The sequence below is a fragment of the Neopelma chrysocephalum genome, unplaced genomic scaffold (genome assembly GCF_003984885.1).
Source record: "Neopelma chrysocephalum unplaced genomic scaffold, ASM398488v2 Primary Assembly neopelma1_42, whole genome shotgun sequence".
In the NCBI taxonomy this organism is placed as follows: Eukaryota; Metazoa; Chordata; class Aves; order Passeriformes; family Pipridae; genus Neopelma; species Neopelma chrysocephalum.
Genome location: NW_020897700.1, coordinates 14,432,585 through 14,458,194, shown reverse-complemented (window position 1 = coordinate 14,458,194; position 25,610 = coordinate 14,432,585). Strand labels below are relative to the sequence as shown.

General features: G+C 36.5%; 1 protein-coding gene across 7 annotated transcripts in view; it reads left to right on the top strand.

Moving 5' to 3' along the window:
- The window catches only part of PALLD (palladin, cytoskeletal associated protein), a 203,301-nt gene that overhangs the window by 147,680 nt on the left and 30,011 nt on the right, over positions 1-25,610 (top strand). For 5 of the 7 annotated variants that reach the window (XM_027676755.1, XM_027676754.1, XM_027676752.1 and 2 more), the window contains one exon: positions 18,165-18,860. The exons of the other annotated variants lie outside the window; for them this stretch is intronic. In XM_027676755.1, coding sequence (XP_027532556.1) covers positions 18,165-18,860 — 696 coding nt within the window. The remainder of the gene's footprint in view (positions 1-18,164; positions 18,861-25,610) is intronic. 7 annotated transcript variants of the gene reach the window in all.

Genomic DNA, 25,610 nt, shown 5'->3' with positions numbered 1-25,610 from the left:
TGTATTTCCCTAATTGAGAAGCAGTTTAATACTTCAGAGTTTTCCTTGGATGCTTTTGGGTGTATTCATTCAGGTCTAAATTAACTGTTTGTCCTGTGAATTGCTGTCTGTGCCTAATTTTCTTGCTATCTGTTATCAGGTCTTTCATTGCACAGACTCCTGTCATATGAACAGTGTACATTGAAGTGCAGATTGCCATGTTTTGTGGACAAAGACATATGTTTAAACTAAACTATCATGCTTTTGGTTTAATGGAACCATTTCAGTGCCTTTTTTCAGAAAATATTAATAGTTCTGCCATTATAATAGTAGATATTGTCCAGTGCTTTTGAGTAATTGTCTTTCTAATTAAATTCTCATTGAGGTGCTAATTCTTGAGATTTATCTGTGGCATGTTTAGATTTTTTTGTTGCCCAGTAAAATCAGGATTACATTTACTATTGTTTATGAATTTACACACTGACCTAAAAACTGACGGATAAGTAAGCAATCAGAAATAATAGTGTTGTGCATCATATTCAGGCTATGCCAGGTCAGGCTATGGCTGGGAATACACAAAGTTATAAAAGCCTTTAGGAAGTGTCAGGTTTAATTAGTTGTACTTCATTAAACTTTACTCTTTCTGTTCCATAATAAATATGTGGATCTAAGTAATCTGGAGTACCTACTACAGTAGAGTATCTTTTCTGGTATAATTCTACCAGCTCAACTGCTTCCTTCACCTCTAGTTTCAGTTTCCTAGCCCAAAAGAGAGGGAAAAGCAACATTTCTAAACTGTACTGCAGAAAATTAGTACAACTGGTTGTTAAGCCAAAGTTAACTAAGTGATACTTAGCTGGTATTGAAGGAGATACCTTCTAATTTATATATTTTTAGATATTTTAAACTGTTATTCAACTGATGGTGGCAGAGTTTCTTCTGAGACTTCATTGTATGAGCTTTCTCAAGATTTCAGAGAATCATTCAGGCTAGAAAAGACCTTTAAGATCATCGAGTCCAACCCATTAACCCAGCGTCACCACCGTGTTCACCATTAAACCATGTACTAAGGTGCCATATTCACGCATTTTTTTAACACTTCGGGCATGGTGACTCACCACTTCTTTAGGCAGCATCTTCCAATGATTTACAACCTGTAGAAGTTACATATTATTGCCTTTACCATGGTCATTCAGCAAAAAGGTTATCCTGAGATAACCTGAGAAACTCTGTCATAACACTTAATAGGGAGGTTTTTCTATTCAAATTTTTTGAAGCAGATGATGTCATTCATCACTGTTGTTTAAAATTCTTGGATTTTTATGCTGTGATAAACCTTCCCTGTGATCTGAGTATTTAATTGAAACTTGGAAAAGACTGCAGTGTGACAGCAGGGGACACTGAGTTAATATCCACAAAAAATTCTCATAGTCCTTTATGTATAGGGACATCTTCCAGGCACAAAAGAAAGATTTCTGCATTTTCACTGCTTGAATCTTTTATTAAAGGTTGTCATGAAAGGTAGCATATTTAGACTTTTTAACAAGTTTTCTGGGAAGAACACGAAGATTGACTCATTTAATCACACTACTAAATGCTAATCAGTGCTTTCCATTTCTGTTACTACTGATTGGACTTAACTTGGGACCTGGGTATGAAAACTTTGCATCTCCAAGCATTTCTGTTCCATTTAAGTGGCAAATTACTGAGATACTTAATTCACCTTAAAGAAAATTACTCCCAAAGCACAAACTAGAATTTTTTAAACAAAGTATTTCCACACAGGAATTAATTTTTAAGTAAAAATTTTCAAATTTGTTTGAATGCAGTTAAATTCATATGAAAGTTGCCTGATTTTCAGAGCTACTAATTACCGTTGCTCCTATTGATTTCAATGGTATGTCTGTGTGCCTGAGCACACAAGCTGCTGGTTTGAATTCCTGCTTTCATTTACACAAGTTGGGAAAGCTGTTGCAGCTTCTTTTTTTCTGTGATAAAACAGAAAGATGATAGATTCAACATGTACGTGCCCAGCTAGCATATCAGTTCTGCTTGTGGCTGCTATATATAGTAGGCTAACTTGCATAATAAGAGTGGTAGGATAGATGAGTGAGAGACCTGCAGTTAAATTTTTTCCATTACAGCTCATTTTAGCAGATATTTTCTCTTATTCCAAAATGACAGAGCAACAGCATACAGTAGTTGAAACTTTTTAAAAGAGTTATAATAACTTATTTAGCAGGAACTGTGCTTACTACAATAAAACTTCACCAAAATCAATTAGCAGGTTTTGGTGAAGTTTTATTGTAATAAGATTCAATTAATGTTAGATAGATATGGCTGCCATATTATTTTGGATTGTGGTTTGAGTTTAACTTCATTCCTCTGCTTTCCCTGACATTTTATGAAAACTAGGCATTAATTGAAACAACTATTAAAATGATATTTTAGAAAATGAGCACTGGCTGATGCTAACAACTTCATATTCTTATAGAAAAAAGCAAACCTAATTATGGAGTAAGTAGCCAATTTACGCATCAACGAAAATACACAAGATTGAAACTGGTCAAGTGAATATTGTTATTTATACTTTTGTCATTCAAGCAATCAAGTCTTAAGCTACGTGTCTTCATTTTTAGGCCTGTATTGTATACTTGGTAAGACTGTTGATGTAGAACAAATATTTCCAATAAAGACTTCATTAATTTTAGGGTAGTTGAATTGAAAATGTGTATGTGAATTGAAACTTGAAGATCTTATCTCGTCACTGTCAAAGTAAAGTGGATATACAACAAGTTCATTGTTATCTTTCAAAGTTACCAACTAAAGACATGGCTTCACAAATCCTACCTTGGAAGGGATTTCCTCACCAGCAGTGTGAGCTAGAGGAGGTCCAGCTTTCAGATGCTTGTTTCTGGACAAGCACCACCCTTCTGTTGCACCAGCAGAACCCTTTGGTTGGCTACTCTTTAATCTGAAGCAGTGAACAGATTGAAGATTTAAAAAAGTCAAACAAAGAACCCCAACCCCTAAAACAAAGCCACAAAGCCCCCAACTAACAAACAAAACCACAAATCCACCCAGTTCTAGTGTTATTTTCAACTTTTAATTCACTTGCCCTTTCTGCTGTAAGAGTCTTAAACTGTTGTGTCATCACAATTGGATGTGAAAGAACAGAGTAGGGCACACAGAAGTATTTAGGGTTGTCTTAGTGAGTAAGGGGCACAGAGAATCCATGGTATCATAAGACCACATGGTTCCTAAATGAGAGCATTCACAGTGATATTCAGTGTACTCAAGATTACATTTATTTTCTGCATACCTTTACTTGATTAACGTTTTCTTTACTGGGAGTCACTAATGTAAACATGGCAACATTTACTGTAAATTTTTAAAGAGCGTATGCTGCACAGCTGCAACTAAAAGCAGTAGGAGCCATTCAGTGAACTCCTCTCAAACTTTTCTGGAAAAAGCAGAGGACAAAATGACCTACCCTGACTTTTTGTACTGTAGTAAATACATTTTTGTGTTTGTGTGTATCTGTGTGACGGTGCCTAAATAAATTATGTTCTCAATAAAATTCCGTGCCAGCAAATATGGCATGCAGACTTGAAGCAGGAATTGGATTATTGCTTAGCAATTGTGCACTAGAAATACAATAACTAGAATTTATGTTTACATTAATTACGACATGAACATAAATTTCTCTGGGCTCTTTTATTCTTCATGTACTATGTGATTGCTTTTTGTTTCTCAATATACACCACAATAAAGACTAGCAATCTCAGTAATAGATGTGAAAAACTGAGTGCAAGGACTGCTTTTTTCTTAGACGAACCTTGTAGGTCCACTGGGTATTGCTGCACATATAATTTATTTTTATCGTGTACAGTCAAGGAGTCCTAGCTTTTTTGGCGAAAAACTCAACTGATATGGTGGCAACATCTGTCTCTTAGCAAATGAATAGCATATAATATTTTACAATAATTAACTAATTTCTTCAAAATAATGTCATGCTCAACACAAGGGACCATAATGATGGTACTACAAAATAGAGGCTTTGACTTTTTCAGGAACACAAAGAGTAAGCAGTAAATGAAACTGGTAGATGCTTGTGTTTCTGTCCTGTTTATATATGGTGGATTAGACCTCTCCTTCTAATTTGTTGCTTTCTAGGGTTTCTAGAGGAACTCCCAAGTCTACAGAATTAACACTACAGGAATTAAAACTTTATCCTTTCCTTTTTACTAGAATCATGTACATTTTACACATATCTTTTCTCAGAGACTATGCAGCTCCCTTGTTCTGTAGTTGATGACAATTTTAAAGGTGGTTTTCACCAGAGGTTCTCTTTTCAGTGTTATACTGGGAGATCCAGTTCTTTGCAGCTAACTGCTGGCCTTATATGATGATCCTCACTGAAGACTTCGTGGACACTTCTGAGTGTTTAAAGCAAGTTGTTAAGTTGCAGAGAGGTTTCCTATTAAGGAAAAGTGATGTAATGTCAGTGGAACACTGCCAACTTCTCTCTGCTCATTTTATTTATATTAGCTGCATACCAAAGAAAATGCCCCATAAAACACGAGTGCTCCTTGCTATATTTAGCCAAGTTAATTTACTAATACCAGGATATTATGTTTATATGCAATGGAAATAATTATAAAAAGATTTAGGGGCATCTTATTGAAATAAAACAGATTGAACTTGGGAAAAGTAAATGTCTCTGGTGCATAAAAAGACTCTAGGGTATCTTTTAACATTTATACTTGCAAGATATGTATTTCTGTGCTGAAGAGCATTGTTTAACATTTTAATTGAACTATTTTTCTGATTGCGTAAGGAACATAAATTACAAGGAAGTTAATTACATTAGTCTGAGTCTTTTCAGTCTAAGCAGTGCAGATGTCCTCACGTATAACCCATGTGACTAAATCCAATCTTGCCATACCTGCTCTGGTCTGATCTTCTGGTCTGAAATATTTACATTCATCTTCATACAGAATACAGTGGGATACTGTGTGCTTTTTTTGGTGATGTTTAAAATCACTTTGGCATGTCTTTTGTTGACTGCCTTCTCTGAATTTTTTAGGACTACTTTTTAAATGAGTAAATGAGTCTCCTTTTCAATGAGTAGAATTTTTTTGCCTGGCTTATGTTCAACTCTTTGTTCTACAGCTGATGGTGTTGATAAATAATCACAAGATTTCTTCCTGACTCTAACAATGTTACTTCATAATGCTGTTAAACAATTTGACCTTTTCTATTAATTCTACTCCTACATAGTGACACTAGCTGGGTGTGGTAGTGTTGGAATTATGGATCCTCCCTGATACTTATTCCACCTAAAAGAATATTCCCCATCAGGAGTAGCTGAGTACATTTGTTAACTGCTGATAAATAAGAGCTGTCATACCAGGCAGCTGCATAATGCATATGAGAAAAAAATTGGTATTTTAAAATTGATAATAAGTCTAGCATGACTGTGAAACCATGTGATGTATTATGAGTTCTTCAGTTGTCTCATGAGCTACCAATTTGTGGGTGGGGGAAAGAATTTTGGGTAGTGTCATTTTTATCTACATTACTGAGGATGCGTTGAACATTTTATGTATTTTCTGCTTGAATCTGAGTAGCCTGTCTTCATTTTGAAGCCTGTGGTTTATTTGGATGACTTCTAAAGACACTTCTTTAAGAGAGTCTTCATACTTTCTGACATTTAGCATCTAATTTACACATTCTGAACTGCACTTTGGAGGTTTCACTGACTCTCTAGGGGGCTGTACTACTAGTAATGTAAGTGAGATGCCAAAGAGGAGATGATGAGAGCATTTTCCTATGTATCTCCTTTTGGCTAGAAGAATTAGAGCAATATGACATCAAACTGAAGTGCTGTAAGGTCTGAAGAAAAAGGCAAATGATCTTTTAGTCCTATCACAAATCAAGTGTTACTGTTTTACACATCTGGAGCTTCTTTTGGAAATATAAAGCTATGTTTATGTATTACAGAAGATTTGAAAATGATTGCAAGATTCTGTTGCTATTTCCAAGTCTGCAGATCTTTTCTCATTCATTCTCAGTGATTCATTAGGGAAGTAGATCATGCTGAGAAAAATCATGAGAAAAAATTTTGAGTCAACTAAGGGTCAAAAAACATTTCCTGCAATTATGAAGTATGTGAAACTGGGCCTTTTGCCTTACAGATTCCTCTTAATTTCAAATATCAGATTTTAAACATTAGACAAATTTAAAAAGAACCCAAAGAGCCTTGGACCATGAGATGTCATTTCTAGTATTAGGCTCTTGAGGGCAAATATTCTCCCTAGTGTAGAAGATCAGACATAACTAATCTGTGAAGTATTGCCTGGACAGGGTACAGCAAGAATTCTGTGCTATCAATTCTTGCTTAGCAAAGTTTGTTTCCCCATTTTTTAAACTAGAGCCTGGTGGATTACTGATTATTTAAGTAGCTTTAATATTGAAGTCTTGAAATTCATTTGGAAAACTGCAGTCTCTGAAGGTTTATGAAATGACTGAAAAATGGACAGCTTCAGACAACATTGCCTTTAGGGCATGAGAATGTAATTAATGTGGTAAGTCTAAGTGCATGGGCTCTTCAGAGTCTTGGCATGAGAAAGAGGATGACTGTAGGGAAATGAATTTATTTTCCTCCAAACAAAAATACTAAGCAGCAAAGTCTTTCTGCAAATCTGGGTTCTCTCTTTCCCTGATGTATGGCACAACCAGTTGGAGAACTTAAATGTCTTTGCCTTATTTTGTACCTTTATGACAAAATTTTTTAAAAGCTCTCTGGTGTCTCTTTTTAACTTTCATTTAATTATTCATTTTTCTGCAATAAATTATTATCATATTTTGTATGAATAGTCTAATCAATTAGCTGACCTCAAATCATCCAAATGCTTTTGTTATTGTGCAAACTTTTACTCAGTGCTGTGTTTGATGTTTCTCCCTAAAGCAGAATAGGAATAGGAGGATCTTTCAGATAAGAAAAAGGATCAATGTACTGTGTAAATTCTAACTGTAACTACAGAGTAGTTTCAGTAACCTGATCCAGAGACACAAGGGTTGTGCAGGTTCTAACGCCTAGAATAATTATCCTTGTGTTCACTGTAGAAAACCGTAGTGGAGGAGGGTATTTTAGGCCAGTGTTTTCCAGAGAACTAAGTAAGCTTTTCTAGAGAAGCTAGCATATGAAATGAGGTAGAAATTAATTTTGGTATCCATACACCCTAGGTAGGTCTTCTGAAGCTCACAAGGAATGCTGAAGAGCTGGTGATAGCCCAAGGGAAGAGGGAGATAGATGAAGAGAAAGCAGTTAGAGAGAGGGAGGTCAGTGAGAAGAAAAATTAAAGACAGACTAGCATTATAGTATTGCTGAGAGGAACAGAGCATAGGATCATGTGGAAATTCATGGTTCATACAGGAAGAACTGTATGATCCGCACTGATGCTGACTCCAGTGCTACCAATTTTGGTATTGCCAATATCCCTCTGCCTTTGAAGCAATCTACAAGTTCAAAATTACATTTTTGATATGGAACTATTGGTTGTTTATTAAAGCACAGCTTGAATTTTCTTTTTTCTATCCCAGCTGTTTGTGAGGTAAAGGATACCCTGCAGTCCAAGCTGTTGTGATGCTTGAAAAGAAGGTTTTATACACAGTTAATGTTGATTTCAGTGTGAAAGATATGTATTGCTACTTTTCATCTTAGCACTTCCAGTAATGGAAACAAAACATGGATTATTTTTTTTAATTTCAATTTACTAACAGTGATTTACCAGTACTTTCTAAATGTAATCTAAGTACTCTAGTTATGTTAAGAAAAGAAATTGTATATAGAATTATATAACAGTTTGGTTTGGAAGGGCCCTTAAGAACATCTAGTTCCAGCCATCCTGCCATGAGCAGGGAACGCAGTCAGGGATAAAGTGCACGCTACTAACAATTCAATGTAAAAACCTTTTTCAATAGGAACAATAAGAACAAAACAAACTGCTGTTGGTCAAGATAAACAAAATTGACTTTACTCTAGGAATAGGTAAATCAGTCTTCTTGACATCCATTCTGGAATGTTCATTTTAACATAAATCTAATCTTAATAAATATGGAAAAATATAACTTGGGACCCTTAAGTCAGACAAGTGCTGTTTCTAATATTCTTTCTCCAAGAGTCAGCTCTGGGCTGAGAAGGTGCATGAATCATCAAAATAATGAGTGCATAAAGAGAGAATCTTCCTTCACAATTGTCAGAAAAAATGGGTTTAAATCCTGAGACATACATTTTCCTTTGTAACTAGCTTTTTACAAACTACTCCATGATCAAACTGAAGGCAAAAAGGACACGTTTGTTTTGTCTGGGAGGTTTTTACTGCAGGGCAGATGGATGGAGTGGAATTAACTGATTTCTGGAGGTCAGCTGCAAGCAGTCAAATAGTAAAAACTATACTACAACATAGAAATAGTACAATTGCTGACAAGGATGGGTCAAAATATTGTCTCTAAATATGTAAGTGTTGAATAATATGCAACATACCTTATTTTTAATATATATTACACATCTGTATGTTTTACTTTGAAAGTGTGAAGAAATCCTATAAAGAAAATCCTATAAATCAAAAAAATTAATTTCCAGCATGTTTGTTTAGAAAGAGATGTGTTTGACTTACCAGAAGTTGACCCACAAAGTATAAAACCAGAACCTCCTGTGGGATGCACACTTCTTTTTAAAAACCTCTAGACTGTATGGTTTAGCTAGACCCCTCATGGTAGTTTATACATCTACTCTGTGTGTATTGCCTACATTAGCAAGTGGTACAGAAAAACAAGGGTGGCTCGGTAGAGTGAAAAAACATGAGGGCATGATATGTACACTATACATTTCGGGGTCACTGACTTTGATGTTTTGATTTTTCACTTTGGACTTGCTCTAGTCTGTTTCCTTGGGTTGAAGCCCCTTGGTGGCTCAAGTCTGTTAGTTCATTTCACCTGACTGTTCATGTTCTTGAGAGGCTTGTCATGGATGCAAACTGTTCCATTTAAGCTTTCCAGAACAATGTACTGTACATTTAGCTAACAGTTTTAAAAAGAATTAAATTCTTCTTGTAAATCGCTACATCTATTTACCAAGGAAATTCTATTTAAAATGATGTGTTGCCATCACAAGAAGCTAATTCGGGTTCTGTGTCTGCATCCAAACTTGTGTAATTTCAGTATATAGTGTTTCTCTTTGTGATTATAGGGAATGTTATTTGTTCTGGTCAGGTCTGTTCAATCTGTTTAGGAGCATAACATACTCTGACTATTTAAAAAGGTGTTTTGACTGCAGTGACATCTGAGTAGTGTAGATAGATTTTGTCTTTGCCTAGTAATTCTGCTGATAGGTTTTAATTTTTTCTTGTTTTAACCAAGCAATGGGGTAATTACAGTGCAGTGCAGAATACAGTCATGGAGTAAGGCTGCAGATCTACTTGGTCCTTAGGGTTTGCCTAAGTCATCTTCATTATATTTATGTTTATCATGCCCTTGTAATAAGCAGTAGCTCTTCATATCTGAGGGTGCTTTAGCAACATTTTGTGTGTCATCATTTTTCTTGACTCTTTAAATTTTGGGGAAGAAGCCTTTTAAAAATAAACAAACAAAAAAATCTAACCCCCAAACTCACATTTCTGAACTATGTCTGGCTAGATAACCAGTGACAGTGCCCTATAAATTATTTTACTTTCAAAATTCGCCCAACAAGATGAATAGAGATCTTCATCTTGATACAAAATATGTCACAAAAGTATTCATTAGGCAGCTATCACTGAAATTCATGTGAGTTGCTGATAAGAAAAAATACAATTTAAAAAAAAGATTTTTTTCAGTCTACATGCACAGATAAAGTTATGTCTCCTGTTATAGCCAAGTCTATAAAAATTTCTTTTAGGTCTTCTAAATGCAATAGCTGACGTAAGGTACATCTGCCACACTGCCATAACTTTGATTATGATTACCTACCTGGACTGCATGACAGGAATATTGCATCCTGCACTAGATCAGGCCTAAGACATAGTTGTCTTAGGATTACGTTGGTTGAATAAATGTCACAAAAGCAGTGAGCAATGCTGTAATGTTATTTTCAGCTCCTGAGAACCTGGCTGAAAGATTATTACTGTCTTTAGCAGTTGCTCTTACCTCCTGGTGCTTCTCCTCCTTCCGTCAAAGTTAGTGTATGTTGTTGGGGGGGTTATTTTTGTATATACAGAAGGACTTCAGCAAGAATGGTATAACACTAAGCCTTTATGGCATTCGGGAGGGGCCGACAACTAAAGTAAGTCTTTCATATTGTTGTAGTAGGAGAATCTCAGAAGTATATAAGTAGTTCCTATGAATATTATGTATTTATTTACTTTTCTGTGGTTCTTTTTCATATGGTAGTTTAAGAATAGAATACCTCCAGGAGTTTCAGTAACAGACTACTGATGTGTCAGCTGGTAATATCTCAGATTTACACGGGCCAGTGACCTGCTCAACTGTCAGAAGTATTTGTGAATACAGAATAGCTGGTAAAAGGACCTAGAATTTAGTCTCTAAAGCTACCTTAATTTCTTATAATATTTTTAAAACATAGTTGAAATTTTAATTTTTCTAAAAACACACTGAGAGCAATTATCTGCTCTCTTTAATGTCAGGGCATCCAGTAGCTACTCTATTTTTTTTTTTAATATGATGTCCATTCTTCCTTACAAAAGTATCTATTTCAATAGTACAAAGCAGTCATCTTTATGTGTAACCCAAAGAACAGACACCTGACAGATACTGGAATGTTAATGTTGAAAGCACGAAGGTCCACTGTAGTAGTTGATGAGTAGGCATAAAAGTAAGCAAGTTTCCTAACTTTGTTGGTCGGTGGTAGATGAAATGTGAGCATTGTATTAATCAAATACATTAAATTTAAAGCACGTATGTAAATAAAAAAGACAACTGTGCATATGTTTTTCCGGTGGCAGTTCTGAGAAACTGTATTGCACTACATCTTTTTCTTCACTTCTGGTTTTAGGCTAGTACAGTTTTTCATGCTTTGATATATATTTTTTCTTTCCATATTTTCTTTGAATATATACCAATCAGCACAAAACATAACCTTCCACATAGTATAGCATGAGCAGAGGCAGAAGACCTATTTTTCCGTTTGCAGGCTAGTTCATTCCTGCATTCTGAGTAACGGTTTCCTACACTTTGGGCCAATTCAGCTGCAAATTGAAAGCTGTGTTGTTATTAATGCCTTGTTACAGTTTACCTCTTAATAACATAGTGCTTTTTGCTTCCTGTATCAGCAAAACTTTTTACCTGTGTAATTTTTTAACTGTTATGTCTATCGCTGGATAGTCTGTGCACTAGTCATGCAACACTACTGAATTTCCAACCCAGACAGATTTTTGACTACCAGACTAATTCTTATGATCTAACCTTACCAGAGATATGAAGTTTGGCCTTTTTACTAAAGCTGTGTTGTATCTTTATGACTTTTGGGAACAATGAATGTGCATAACAGCACAATTTCCTCTCTTTCTGTACCCAAGCTAAATGTGTGCTAAATGTGTTATCTCACTGGTGCATGTTTTGAAAAATGTCCCTGCGTTGGTATTGAGGGGTGAAAAATGGTTCCTGCCTTCAAAAGAACTGCTTGTGTTTGCTGAATACTGGCACTATCTCTACTGTTTGTTTCCTTAGTGCAGAAATTACCTCGATGCCTTTGACAGATAATCAAACCATAGTGGAAAATGGGCACAGCTACAACTGCCACTTTTTAGGATAGATAGAAAAGTTTTTAACAGCCAAATTACAGCAGGACTTCCTTACAAGAGAGTTCAGAAACAATGGAGATGGTTTTGCATGCAGTGTGTATGAAGTTTCTCAGATGAAAAGTTAAGCTTAGTTTCACAGTGTGCTCATAACACAGTCCCTGTCTTAGCTCTTGCACCATACTGCTTTTCCTGAAAGTGTGTTAGGTTACGGTGAAATTGATTATAAATGCTCCTGTCCGTTAACCTGAAATATGGAAAATGTTATTTGTTGTGAATCTGCATTTTCAAATTGTTACACTTCAAAGGGAAAATAATAAAAATGTTAAAATATTGCAGCTGGTGGAGATTGTTCCTAGTTATAGCTCTCCAGTTATTCAGCATGAGGTTTAAATTGTAGTAACAATCTGCACCCTCCCTGTAATCTGTTAGTATAGACAAAACATACCTATGAATATTTTGGGGGTAGAACCTAAACTGATGCTGGGGTTTGTGTGTTGTTGTTGTCATTCCCTCCGTTCTATCCCCTCCACATCTCCCTTCCCCCCCATTTTTATTTTAACTGGTAATTCCAGTCTTACATAAATCTGAACCCTTATAGCATTTAAAACAGTCCACATTTTTTTCCTCACAATATAAGTGATTGTTCAGCAACAGGAAATCTAATGCTTAAGTAAATGTATTTGTATAGATACAGCCTGAAGGCTGTCTGTGTGTTGAATACATTGCAGTTTTTGTTAAAAAGGCAACTGTTCTCCCTTTACTTCACCTTCTTGCCTTGACATATCTGTAGGTTTTCAACATTTCTAAAAATGAGCAAGTGTTCCTTCAGTTGACAGTTTAGTTGGAATTACTTTTGTATTCTGAGTATTTATTTTCTGTACACTGTTAGATAAAGTTAGGATTGGTTTTTTTTTCATTTTAACAACTCTCAATCATTGATAAGTCTGGTGGAAAACCTTACATTATATTAGGAATTTTGTCAAGAGTAGAATTCCAGGTATTGGTGATTACTGTCAGATTCTGGATAAGGTGGAACATACTTTTTAGTTTCATGAATAGTAACTGTCAGAAGTACTTTAGAAAATTACTAATTTTCAACAGTACCATGTACATCAGTAAAATAAAAATGTTGTGGTTGTAGAAAGCAAATTAAATAGTGTCTTTAAGAGCTACCTTAACAGCTACCTGGCAAGTCTGCCCTGCCAGCTGCCTAGGAGCCACAGATGCAGAAGCAATATGAATCTTATCCAGTGATGAAAGCTCAGCAGCTCTGAAGCTCCCACCGCTTCTAGTTCTCCATTCCTTCTCTGCCTACCATCTATCCAGTTGGGCTGCCAAGGACCTAAAGAGATATATGTGATACATTCAAATTTTAATAAATTAATAAATTTTGAAAAAATTTCATCCTTGATTTTATTATATAAATGACTAAGTATAGGTATAAATATACCTAAATGTACACATATAAAAAAATACATCTCTACATAGATACTTGCTGACATGGAAGTCAATGAGAACAGCCCTTGCCTTTTAATACAGCATGATGGTGACTATTTCCTTTTTGGTAGAGCTCTGGCATGATTCTGCACGAGCTACTCAAAGCAGTAGCAGTGAGTTAGAAGCTAGATCTTTATTGGAAGGTAGATTTCATGGAGGCGAGTAGTTGTTACCCCAAAATAAAAATACAATTTCAATTTAGAAAATTAGCTCAAGCTTTTAAAGTTGTGCTTAATTCTGATTATTTTTTATTTAAAATATTCCTGTATTTTCATTTCAGAGGTATATTTTGTATACTGCTGTAAAACTGCACCATCTGTTTCTCAAAGGGCAGGTCACTGGTATTGTGGAGAGACCAGTCTGCTTTTGCCCGGGAATAACTTGAGACAGAAGTGAGCTCATTATTCTTCCATAGCTGAGATAAATATGAGTCTTTCAGACAAAAATTGCTTTTCTTTGACTGCTTTCCATTTGCTCCTTTTCTTTTTTTAAGATCATGAGGGACAAAATCAGGAATTTCCAAAAGTTATTACACAGAAAAAAACACTTAATCTTGGTTCTTTACTTGCAGTCATTTATTTCAATTTACTTTGTACATTGTGTTGTAAAACTCTAACTAAATTTCAATGTACTTGCATACTTTGTGGTAGACACTACCTCAATAGGGTTCATTCTGTGTACCAAGATTCTTTCAAGGCTTGAATAGCATTTCCCTACCTTTGGAGAACTTTGCCTCTCAAGAGAGGTAGTCTGGATAGAAGGACTTCTATATGAACTTGGGTGTTTAAAAGGTACACGGAGTTGATGATTAAACTGCAAGTGGTAGGGTGCCTCCCGGAAGAGGGACATTGTTCCTCTAAATAATTTTTTATGCTCTTCAGAAACCCAGAGATATAAGATAGAAGTAAAGCTGGTACGTATCCTAATACTGGGACCATGTAAATAAGCCTGGCAGAGAACTTAAGTATGAAGGATTAATTGCATCCCCCAAATCACCATCTGCTGTACTGTCCTCTGCAATCCAGTAGCCATTTCCTATCGAGACTTTGAGAGAGGTACAACCATCTACCTATGTGCCCTCTTCCATTCCACTGTGTCCACGCATTTGGAGTTACAGTTCTTGATGGTGGTTGTTACCAATCTACTCCTCGAAGTCACGGACTGCTCTATCAGTTTTCAAAACAATGTGATACAAAGAAGGTATCAGGATGAAAAAGCATTATGAAAATGGGATAAAAAGATAAAACAGCCTGTTATAATTTAAACCAAGTGCATGCCTTAGTATATGAATTCTTGAGTAACTATTAAACTATGCTGTATGTATTGGCACACGTAGTTGCCCACTAAGAAACCGAATGTCTCATGCCTCTAGTCTTCCCTTTCAACATCTATTTTCAAATGATTCTTGCTAGCATTTAGCTCTGAAAGTCACCACCTTACTAAGCAGTTTCTGAGTGCCCAGAACCAAACCTGTGCCTGAAGCTGTTCTTACAGTCAACGTGTGGCAGAAACCTCACTTCTGTAGTAACTAATGTCTGCTTTCATTAAAATATTACTGCTTTACTGTTTGCATTTTTTAACTATTTTAGCATACCTATTAGAACATTTGAAAATGTATATAAATATCTTGGTTAAGAATATCCGGTATTGGAAAAAAATCAAATATTGAAGCAGAAGTTTTGAAAATATTTATGTACTATTAGATGTGTTTTTTGGTTCCTGAAATTTCTCAATATTCACTTTGCCCTAGTGATGATTTTTTTTAAAATTACCTTTACTGTTTATTAATTAAATTTTCTAAAAAATTACTTTTAAATGTTCATTCTTATATTGTTATGATTAATTATTTGGCAAAACAAAAAACTCCACATGAGAAAAAAGTTTATTCTCTATTGTTTAAAAAAATCTTAATGTCTTCCCTGTGCTCTTTAAAATACTGGGATTACAAAACATATTTCAGCTAATTGGAAAGAGGATGTAATTACAATCAAACTAGTTTTTCTTGTAATCTCATCAAAAAACTGCACTCTTTTTAATTCTCTTCTTTGTTCTCTACTGATGAGAGCAACATAGCAAGCTGATTCCCCTGCATAATTTTGACTGCTGGGCTTTCAATATTTTTGTTGCAGCAGTGTTATCTTTCAGGGACCTACTTGTGTAGAGCTTCCACTGCCGTCATTGTCATTCCAAAGGAACACTTGTGAGTTGATATTCTTTCGTACTTTTTTTCTTTTTCATAATGGCACATCCATAGGATACATGTGCTCAAGAAAATAATAAGTATAGGGCAGTGTCTGATGTTAAAAGAATAGGTCTGAGGTAGAGAACATTCCTTTGCAGACAAGGATTGTGCACTTTTACAACTGGCATGAAACTTTGCTCTAAGGTCTTTGTGTTTTTTTGCCACATGGACTGATGTGATAATGATTATGCTTCCATGTTATATTTCAAGAAGAGGTGCACTTGCTTTGTCTGGACCCTAAGCTGATCAAAAGCTATTCAACTGGAATTACTACTGTACTGGGCTCATAAACCCTGATTTACAGGCATGTATATTCCTGTGGTCTCAAGTCAAGCTTACTGTGAGAGCAGAGCAACCTCACGTTTGCCTGCCAACCTTTCATGGACACACCCTGACTCTGGTCTCTACTGCTGCCCGGCTGGGTGCAGCAGCAGTGCAGTGGCAGGGCCGTAGTAGTACCATTGACAGGGCCATAGATGGGCATTTGTGTTATGCTGTTGGCCGGGTGCATCGCCATGTGATTTGCCAAATGAAAATAAAAAGGTCTCAAGACATGACACTCTGACTTGCTTTCAGCACATGTTGGATAAACATAGGAGTGCTGGAGACAGCTAAGTTTCTTCTATATTCAACACACCATTTACAATGCTAAATTCCCCCTTTTTTCTTTTTTTTTAATCTTAGTCTCTCTGTAATACATAAGAAAAAAAATGAGAGTTATTATGATGGAAAATAAGATAAGTATTATTTGTAAGTAATTTTAGAGGTATTAGACGGTAGGTTTTCAGGTATTTAGACTAAAGATACAGAAAATATCTTAAGTAGAAGATGAAAGTAGTAATCTTACAGGACTTTCTCTGTCCAGGCAGAGTTGACCTGAAGTGCTTCTGTCATCAACAAAGAAATTTGAATAATGATGGAAACTAAAATTTTGTTGTTTTAACCTATTTAGAGAAAGGAAACTTTTATGTAATTAAGCAAAAAAAGAAGAAGAAGTTTTTGCCTGTGTCCTGTGGAGTGAAAAGGTGAACTGATAAGGATTTAGAGTCTCTATTATCAGCATTAAAAAATGAACTGTAAGATCTACTAGTGAACCACAGTATGTAGATGTTCCTGTTCCTGATCTAATTAAAAAGAAAAATGTCATCTCCTTTTAAGTGCTGAAATATATATTGTTGGTGAGATGTTGCTAGAATTGAGCCATCTTTACAACAACAAAAAAGGCAACTGTTAAATGTAAATAACTGATTTTTCATTTTTCTGCCCTAAACAATCTTTCTCCCCTTTTTCTTATCTAAGCAACCCCCCTTGGCATGAGATCATAAGCAGAATTATTGTCAGAAAACATTTTCTGGGAAACGTAGATGGTTGGAATATCAAAATTAATCTTCAAGTGGAAAATATGATGTTATTACCATTTCTAATTTTGTTGCTACCAACAAAAGTATATTGTTGTGCCAGTCATACATTCATATGCCTTGCATTAAGACTGCTCCTAAAATTTCTGCGTAAATGACCTAAATTATACATAAACAATGACACACTTGTATATAATAAAGTATTTATATATTAAATACACAGAAAAGGTATATGTGCATACGCTGAAATTTTGTAGACATGTGGAGTATTGAGATAAAGTTATGATTTCCAGCTGGAAGATGACAATTTTTAAGCAAGTCAGTCTTGATGTATTTTCAGATGATAGACCACACAGTTAATTTTGAGCTTAATGTCATTCAAACAACTGTATCATGGACAAAAAACAAACAAACAAACAAACTAAAAAACAGTGCATGATCTGGTTTGCTTCACTGCTCAACATTTTGGTTTTTTCTTTTTCTTTTTTATTTTTACTTAACAGTTTTAAGTGCTCCTGCATATTAGTCTTTTTAGTCTCTATTCTTCTTCTAGTAAATATGGGCATTTCTTAATGTAATTCTTATTTCCATTTGAGCCAATAGTACTGCAATTAGCAATTCATCAGAACTATATTGAGTATCTACTAAGATACATCTCAGGACCTTCAGTTGAAAATAAAGCCTGGGAAAAAAAGTGGGACTAGAGACATGAAGACACTCAGTTTATCACTTCCTTAGGTCACAGATGTTTCTCAGAAGTTTTTGCTCATTTACAGATACATGGATGGTTCTAACACAGAAGTTGGTCCCTTGTCTCCAAGTACTTCGTTAAAAGTATGTCCCTAATTAGGTCTGTCTGATTGGCCCACAGAGGCTACAGCAGAAATCATGGCTGAAGTTGTCACTGGGTAAATATTTCAGCCTTATTATTGAAACAGGGCCATTGAATGAAATACTCAAGAAACAAAAAGAAACCTTGTTAAGAATTTCAGTATTTTTACCTTTAATTCTATTATCTGGATTGATTCTTTAAAATATCACATATGTCTTCAAAGGTTCTGTTAAATTCTATTATTCACACACTTTTTCCTCCATCTTGAGGAAAAAAATGGACTTTTGTAGCAATGTTTTAGCTCTGAAGAAATAGGGTTATTCAACACATGTAAACACTTTGAACTTTCACTCTTTCGATTTTCCTGTACCATGGATCAGCGGATTTTCTATCTCCTCCCCAATCAGCACTGCATGTCTGATCATCTTTTTGTCTATTTTTCCTTCCCACAGGGGCCCCAAAAAAATACAGCAGCTACAGAACCAAATTCGTCTGGAGCAAGAAAGTGGCCAGTGGTATCGTCACCACCAGCAACCTGACCATCAGCAGCACTCTCCCTCTTCTCCTTCCTTTCCTCCTCCCCCCTCCTTCCAGGAGCTTGAGCCCAGCCAGTTTGTCACCTCTCCTGTGCCAATGAGTATTCTTAACTCTCATACTTCCCCTACAATGCAGTCTTCTGGCTCCTTTAACTATGCTCGGCCTAAGCAGTTTATCGCTGCTCAGAACATCAGCCCTGCTTCAGGTTATGTGACTCCATCTTCAGGATCATCTACATCCAGTCTTCCTTCTCCTATGTCTCCTACTGCTTCTCAGAAACAGTTTGGCAGAGTGCCTGTTCCTCCCTTCTCTCAGCAGTTTGCTCCAGAAGGGGAGTATCCCTGGTCTCCTTCTTCTCCATCCCCCCCACCCCCTCCTCCACCTGTCTTTAGTCCAACTGCAACATATCCGGTGTGTGATTCCTTTCCACTTCCACCTCCTCCACCCCCTCCTCTTCCTTCACTTTCTTCACCTTCCCACAGCCTGTCTCCAACTCCTAGATTTCCCAATTCCGGCCAGTCTCCAGCAGCTTTTCTCAGCTCCATGCTGCCATCCCAGCCGCCACCCATTTCTGTCAACGCATTAGGCCTCCCGAAAGGAGTGACGCCTCCGTAAGTATCAGCTGATGAGCTCTTTGACTGTACTGAAGATTGTAATGAAGATTATTGTGCTTGCTTAATTTATATTTTTCTAGGGTCCTTGGCTGTTAGCTGCTATCTGAGAGGGAGAGATGAGTGAACAAATTACAAATGCCTCTGTGCTAGAGATGTGAAGTAGTTTTTTAACCCTCACAGAAGTGAGATTCTGAAAGAGCCCTACAGTAGGAACACAGAAGATGAGAAGCTAAAACTTTAAATTGGAGTTGTAGAAAATATGAAAGGAGCAGCAAAAGGCTCTGCATGTCCAGGGTGGTGGAAGGAGATCCTAGAAAACCCTTCTCATGACCCAGTTCTTCACATATGCAATGCTATATGCAGTTTATGTTCCTATTACATCTGCAGGTAGAGAAATATCAAGTAAAGATAGTATCTTTCAGAAGTCCCAATAGCTTTGTGATACTGAAAGTATAAGGTATTAAAGTATAAAACTGATAACAAAGTGGTCATAACTTTGTTTAGCTTTTGGCTAGAGATTTTGTTCTGAGGAAGTTTGGGAAAATGTTTAGGAGGGGATTTAGAAAAGCAGTGCATAAAAACAAACAGAATCCCTTCTCCGAACAACTCTGCATACTTATTTTCCCCTTTTGTCTTCTCTAAAGGCCAAAATAGTATTTTGGAGCATGTCAGCTCCCATCATAGATCAGTTTGTCTTTCCACTGGCACTAGACTCTCATTCCATCCTTAGAGAACAAAGAGACATGCTGAAGAACAAAAATGAGAATAGCTGTATCCAAGGCTTATTTATAACTTTGTCTAGAAGTTTGTCTAAACATATCTACAGTATCTAGGTGACCTGCTCAGCTACATACTGTTGCAGTGGGAACTTCTGTTATTTCTATCCAAGATATTAAGAGAAGGAAGAAAGCAGAGAGATATCAAATTAATAAAATATGTATATGCTTTCAAAAGCATTTCTTTATCTTGAATTCTGTCATACAGCTCATTATAGAGTCTGGCCATAAAACAGATTTAGGAGAAAAATTAATAAATAGTACAGTTTGCCCTTGCACTCATAATAGTTGAGATTTTCTGTCTTTCTGTGTCCTTTGCTCTGGCTGAGTTTCTCTTTTGATACTGACCACTAAAAGTTGCATGATTTATTTACTGGCAGCTTGATCGGTAGGCACAGCCCACAAAAGCCTGCCTGATTTTCCAGGAAGGGCTCTAGTCTAGCTATACAGTTCTGACAAGGACTGGATTCTCTTTTGAGTTCCCTTCTGTGCGCTGTGAGGTTGACAGTAGAAGCTTGAGCCTCTGCTGTGTCCCTCTTTCCCTGTTATGCTGCACTTATACATACATGTTCTCACTTGAAACATTAGCTGTACTTTTGTTCAGAGGGACAAGCCTGTAAGGATGCTTCCCCCTTTCTCATGCCAGTCACTTCCACAAGCACAGCAGCCAGTCTGGGTGTGCACATGATGGTGTATCTATCCACATTCCCCCCTCCCCTACCCCAAAAAGGCAGCAGCCTCAGGGTCTGAGCTGAGGATGAGGTAGTTGGCTGTTTGGTTTGCATTCCCTCAGGAAATATAGTCCAGATGGGAGCTGGATCGTGTTAACTATACTGAATGTATGTGCATATAATTCATGTGTATGTATATATACACATAGTGGGCATTTGTCATCTGAATTATAACATTAAAACAAGGTAAAAGATGTACTGTGTGATGCAAAAGAAGCCATAATCTATTGCTATGTATCTTTGATGCCAATTTTTCCCTGGCTTCTTTTTCATGTTACTCTGTATGTTACTAATGTCTGGTGTGTCTTGCTGAGTAAATAATTCTGTTTCCCATACTTCTCATACCACTTCTGAGCAATCCATTTACCCCACAGCTCTCTTCTGCTTTGTGCTATAGTCTCAGTTCTTTTTTTGGCCACTGTCACTTTTTGTTTCTTTTTCCTTTTCTTTTGCTCCATCCTCACAAATCCTCTTTAGCACATTTATCTTTCTCAGACATAGTTTCTGAGCCTCTCACAGTATTCTATAACCTCAGCCTGCCATCTCAATAAGCATGCCATGATCTCCAATATCTATTGATTGAGATGGTGATAGTGTTTCCTGACAGTGTGCTGTACAGACTGGGTGCAAGAAATAAATCGGAGCATTCAAATTTTTCTTTAGCATCTGAAATCCTAGTCAAGCCATTTAACTTCAATGCTTTTTTCATTACTAGATCTTGGTACAACTACAGATCTGCTCCTCAGAATCAGTACTTGATAGGCATCAATCCTAATCAGTCCCTTCCAACCCAGGATGTTCCATGATTCTAAGAAAACATTTCTAACTCTCTCTTCAATACCTGTACTCTGTCTGTGAGCCCATGAACAATAAACACCATGCTAATGGTTCAGCTGAGTGTTGACATTTTCCTTGGGTTTGGACCCTGAAACTCTGTGAAGTGACAGCATTTGCTGAAACAATTTGACTCAATGAATAAATATTCTTTCCAGTTAAATTTGGATAGATTTGGAAACATTGCACTGGGGCTTATTTATTTGTTTGGGATGGGGTTTTTGTGCGTTTTTTCAACAGCACATGGTCTTACAGCCTTGCTTGTGTTATCAGAATAACTACTTGTGAATTTACTACATTTTATTGGACATCTGAAACAATGGAAAGCAGCTTTGTGCCATTAGTACCTAGTAATTCACCTTTAAATATTCTAAGCATTTATTTGCAACAATTTTATAGCGAATGTTTCCGTTGAATAAATTACATCTCTATTTTCCAGTAAGCTCTAGACACTTTGTAGTGACCAGCATTTTCAAGCTGTGACTATGGTGGTCTTAGCTGAACAAGCTTGCTTTGGGAATAACCTTTTTTTCATTAATGGAGTAGAGTTGGTAGATTCTGTATCTAGTCAGAGCATAGTATTATTAAACAAAAGAAAAGTGCTGGTAGAACTGCATAGCTAATTAAGAACTTAAAGGGAATTGTGAGCACTTGTCAGTTATTTCTGAGGTAAAACTTGTCTGAAGTAAGTTTGTTGGATACTGTTCTTAAAAATCTCAGTTCTTTCCTTCTTTGACTAAAGAAAACTAACTCAGGTTAGTTTTTGGTTACAAAAGACTTTCAGGGAGCAGAGTTAATGTGACAGAAACATGGGATTGGGGGGTTTCGTTTACAGTTAAGTCTGTAGAAGCTAGAATCTGGTCTTTACTGTTCATAGAAAAACCCCAACAAATTACATGTGAAAGAACAGAAATAAGCATACTTAAAAATTCTAGGTAAGCACATACACTGTAGGTTTATGTGAGCATTTGTGAGAGCAAAAATAATCCCATGAAAAGGATTGGTGACTATTCCCCTGTACTCAGCGCTGGTGAGGCCACACCTTGAGTACTGTGTCCAGTTCTCGGGCCCTCAGTTCAGGAAGGATGTCGAGGTGTTGGAGCAGGTCCAGAGAAGAGCAACAAGGCTGGTGAAGGAGAGGCTGAGGGAGCTGGGGTTGTTTAACCTGGAGAAGAGGAGGCTCGGGGAGATCTCATCACTCTGTACAACTCCCCGAAAAGAGGTTGTAGCCAGGTGGGGGTTGGTCTCTTCTCCCAGGCAACCAGCTGTAGGACAAGAGGTCATGATCCTAAGCTCTGCCCTGGGAGGTTTAGGTTGAATATTAGGAAGAAATTCTTTACAGAGAGGGTAATCAGGCATTGGAATGGGATGCCCAGGGTGGTGGTGGATTTTCCATCCCTGGAGTTTTTTAAGATGAGACGGGATGTGGCACTTAGTACCATGGTCTAGTAACCACATCAGTGTTGCATCAAGGGTTGGACTTGATGATCTCAGAGGTCCTTTCCAACCCAGCTGATTCTATGATTCTATTTAGTGAATGTTTATATAATAAAAGTATAAAACCTGCTACAGAAATGTGTAGAATTATCCAATCTGGAGAAATGGAATCTCTTTCTAAGTATAAAAAACATGTATTGTCAGCTATACATATATCCTTTTGAAAACAACATTAAAAATTAAGGATGTTCCTTAAAGTAGACACTTTTCCTTAAAGCAGACACTTTTCCTTAAAGCAGACCTTTTCTTAAAATAGATATCTTCAGTAATATTGCCTTAGTTACAAACAGGAAAAAATCTGACTGTACAGAATTGGTGAAATAACGCAAAAATAGATTTACTACTTTCTGGAAAAGGAATGGAAAATGGAAAAGAAAGCATTGTTTGAACACAAGATTTCTAAAGTATCTTGTAAAACGTATGTAAATAAGATGCTTTTATCATTCTACACAATAAATTTAACTGCTGTCTCAATGATCTTTAGAACCTTAAATCCAAATCTTAAAGGAGATTCTGTGGGAATCACGAGAACACCAACATCAGAAAGAGATTTGCCCTTTTTCCCACTTTGAATCAGAGCTACTGGTCTGTTCTTGCAGCTATGTACTGTGACTTGTCCATTGCATTCTGTCTCAAATGGAATTGAAAAAATACTAGTAACCATTATGTTCCTTTAGTCAAGTAGCAATGATGGTGACCACTCTGAGGAAAAAATACACTTTCCATCTTTTTATCTTACAGCTTTCAGCATTCTTCCAGCACACATACCAGCTTTTATTTTAGAGTAAACTATATTGCTGTCCTATGTAGACTGGACTTTTCCTGTTGCCTGTAATGACTGTAAAAAATTGAGGTTATCTACAGCATTATTGATGTGAAAATAGTGATACGTAGGAGGAAGTACCTTGATTAAGAATACCGACATCCAACTGAGGCGAAAGGTCATGGTGTTTCCTTGCTTCTGAGGAGTTCACTTCAACTCTCTTTGGTATCTATTCAGTCATATCTGGAGTTATTCCTGGATCTCCGGAAAACATATCTGAAGACAAGTATTGCTGTAACTGGAAAAATTCCAGAGAATAATAGCGTTTGCATTCATTCTTAACCCCCAATTTTCTTAAGCTATTGCTCCTGTCCATTAAACCATTTTTGTTTAAATTTTCTTGAAAATTTTCTTTTCCCATGGCTTGGATACTACTGGCTGTTACACCAACACCTGAGGGGTTCATCTGTGATATTAGACCAATTCTTGTTGACTGTGCTAAGAAACAGCTCATATTGGGACCTTTGTTTTTGTACAGTGTAACACCTTTTTATTAGGTGTATGCATCTGATTATCATAAAATACGTACCCATGTCAACTTTTCTGAAATATGATGAATGCATGTTTATTCCACTTGAACTTTGAAATCCAGGTTGTGCCCCAGACCTAATCAGCTGAAGTTGCGCAAAACTGGAGATCAAGGATGTAACATGGAGACACACAGACATTAGCCAAAATAACAGTATCCTGACAATCAATGCATCTGGAAGTCTTAATTTTCAAGATGTTTTTATCCAGTTCCTTTTTTCTAAATTGTATTTGCAGATACCTAAGAATATTGTAAGATGACAGTGAACTTTAATAAGAGAATTAGTACACATACTTCTCTGTTGAAAAGAGAGGATGTTCACAGCATTGCTTTGCTGCTTTGTTTTGGTCTGCAGATTTCTCTTTTCAGAGGACTCAATTTCAAGACTTCTTTATTTTAAACAGATCTAAATACCACAAAACCATCCATGAGTACAAAAGCCAGGTACAGTTCTTGATAGTGTGGAGACTTTAACAAGTTGCATTACATCAACTGGAGAAAAGGTTAATACTTTGGATGTATTACCTTTTCTCAGTCTAGTGTAGCTTTTTCTTCACACGTTTCTGAAAGTTCTTCTCTAGATTTCAGGACTATTAGGACTGTGCCAGCCTTTTCTACACTCAGGAGCAGCCAATGCTTTAGTAATTTCTTCTTAACCATCAGTTCTAGCATGCTGCTGGTAACAACCAGAATTTCAGATAAGATTATGGGTTACAAAATAAGTATTATTTTTTTTAACTTGATATCAAAGTACATGTACATCTTTTGAAAAGCAAATGGCGTTTATGTATCTATGGTAACCAGTGCAGAATGCAGCAGAGGGATAACTTGCTTGGAGAAGGAACTGAATGGGGAATGAAAAAGTAGTAATTATTATTTTAATGAGTAAAAATGTGTTTTTAAACGTAAGCTTTAGAGGAAAAAACCCGTGGAGGTAGTCATGCAGTTTGTAGGAGAGTTGTACTCTTTGTTATCTAATCATTAAGCAGGATCAAACTTGTTCACAAATATATGTGTTTTTCATGTCAGCCTTGACCCCATCCAATACTGAAGCATGATTTCTTTATTTTTTTCAGCTACAGTTTCAGAACCTTGGGTGGCAGAAATAATTGAACTTTTGTACATTTGTTCCATTTACTGCAAGTCATCCTTAGTCAGGTCTGTGCCACAGACATTTCCCCTAATTCAGATACATTTAACGTCACTTTACTGGACAGAGCTGAAGCTCCTGGTCTTCATGGTTTTGCTGTGACAAGATCAGACTAAACTGATTTTACTGTGCAGCTTCAAGGTTTGTGACCTGTTACAGTGCTTGTAGTAACTTTGCTCTTACAGTAAGTAAAAAAAATGTGTGAAATGGGCAGGAATTAGCTGTATTTTTGGAAGACTTTATTTTTAAAGGAAAAATCAAGTTAGTGTTCATTACCTCAGTACCAGAGAATTGATTTGGATTTCTGTGAAACTGAGCCATATTGGCTGCAAACAGGAATTTGCTCTTGGAAGGATAACAGCAGCCAGCCTGTTGCCCTTGTTTACACTGTAAAAGGTACACAGGAA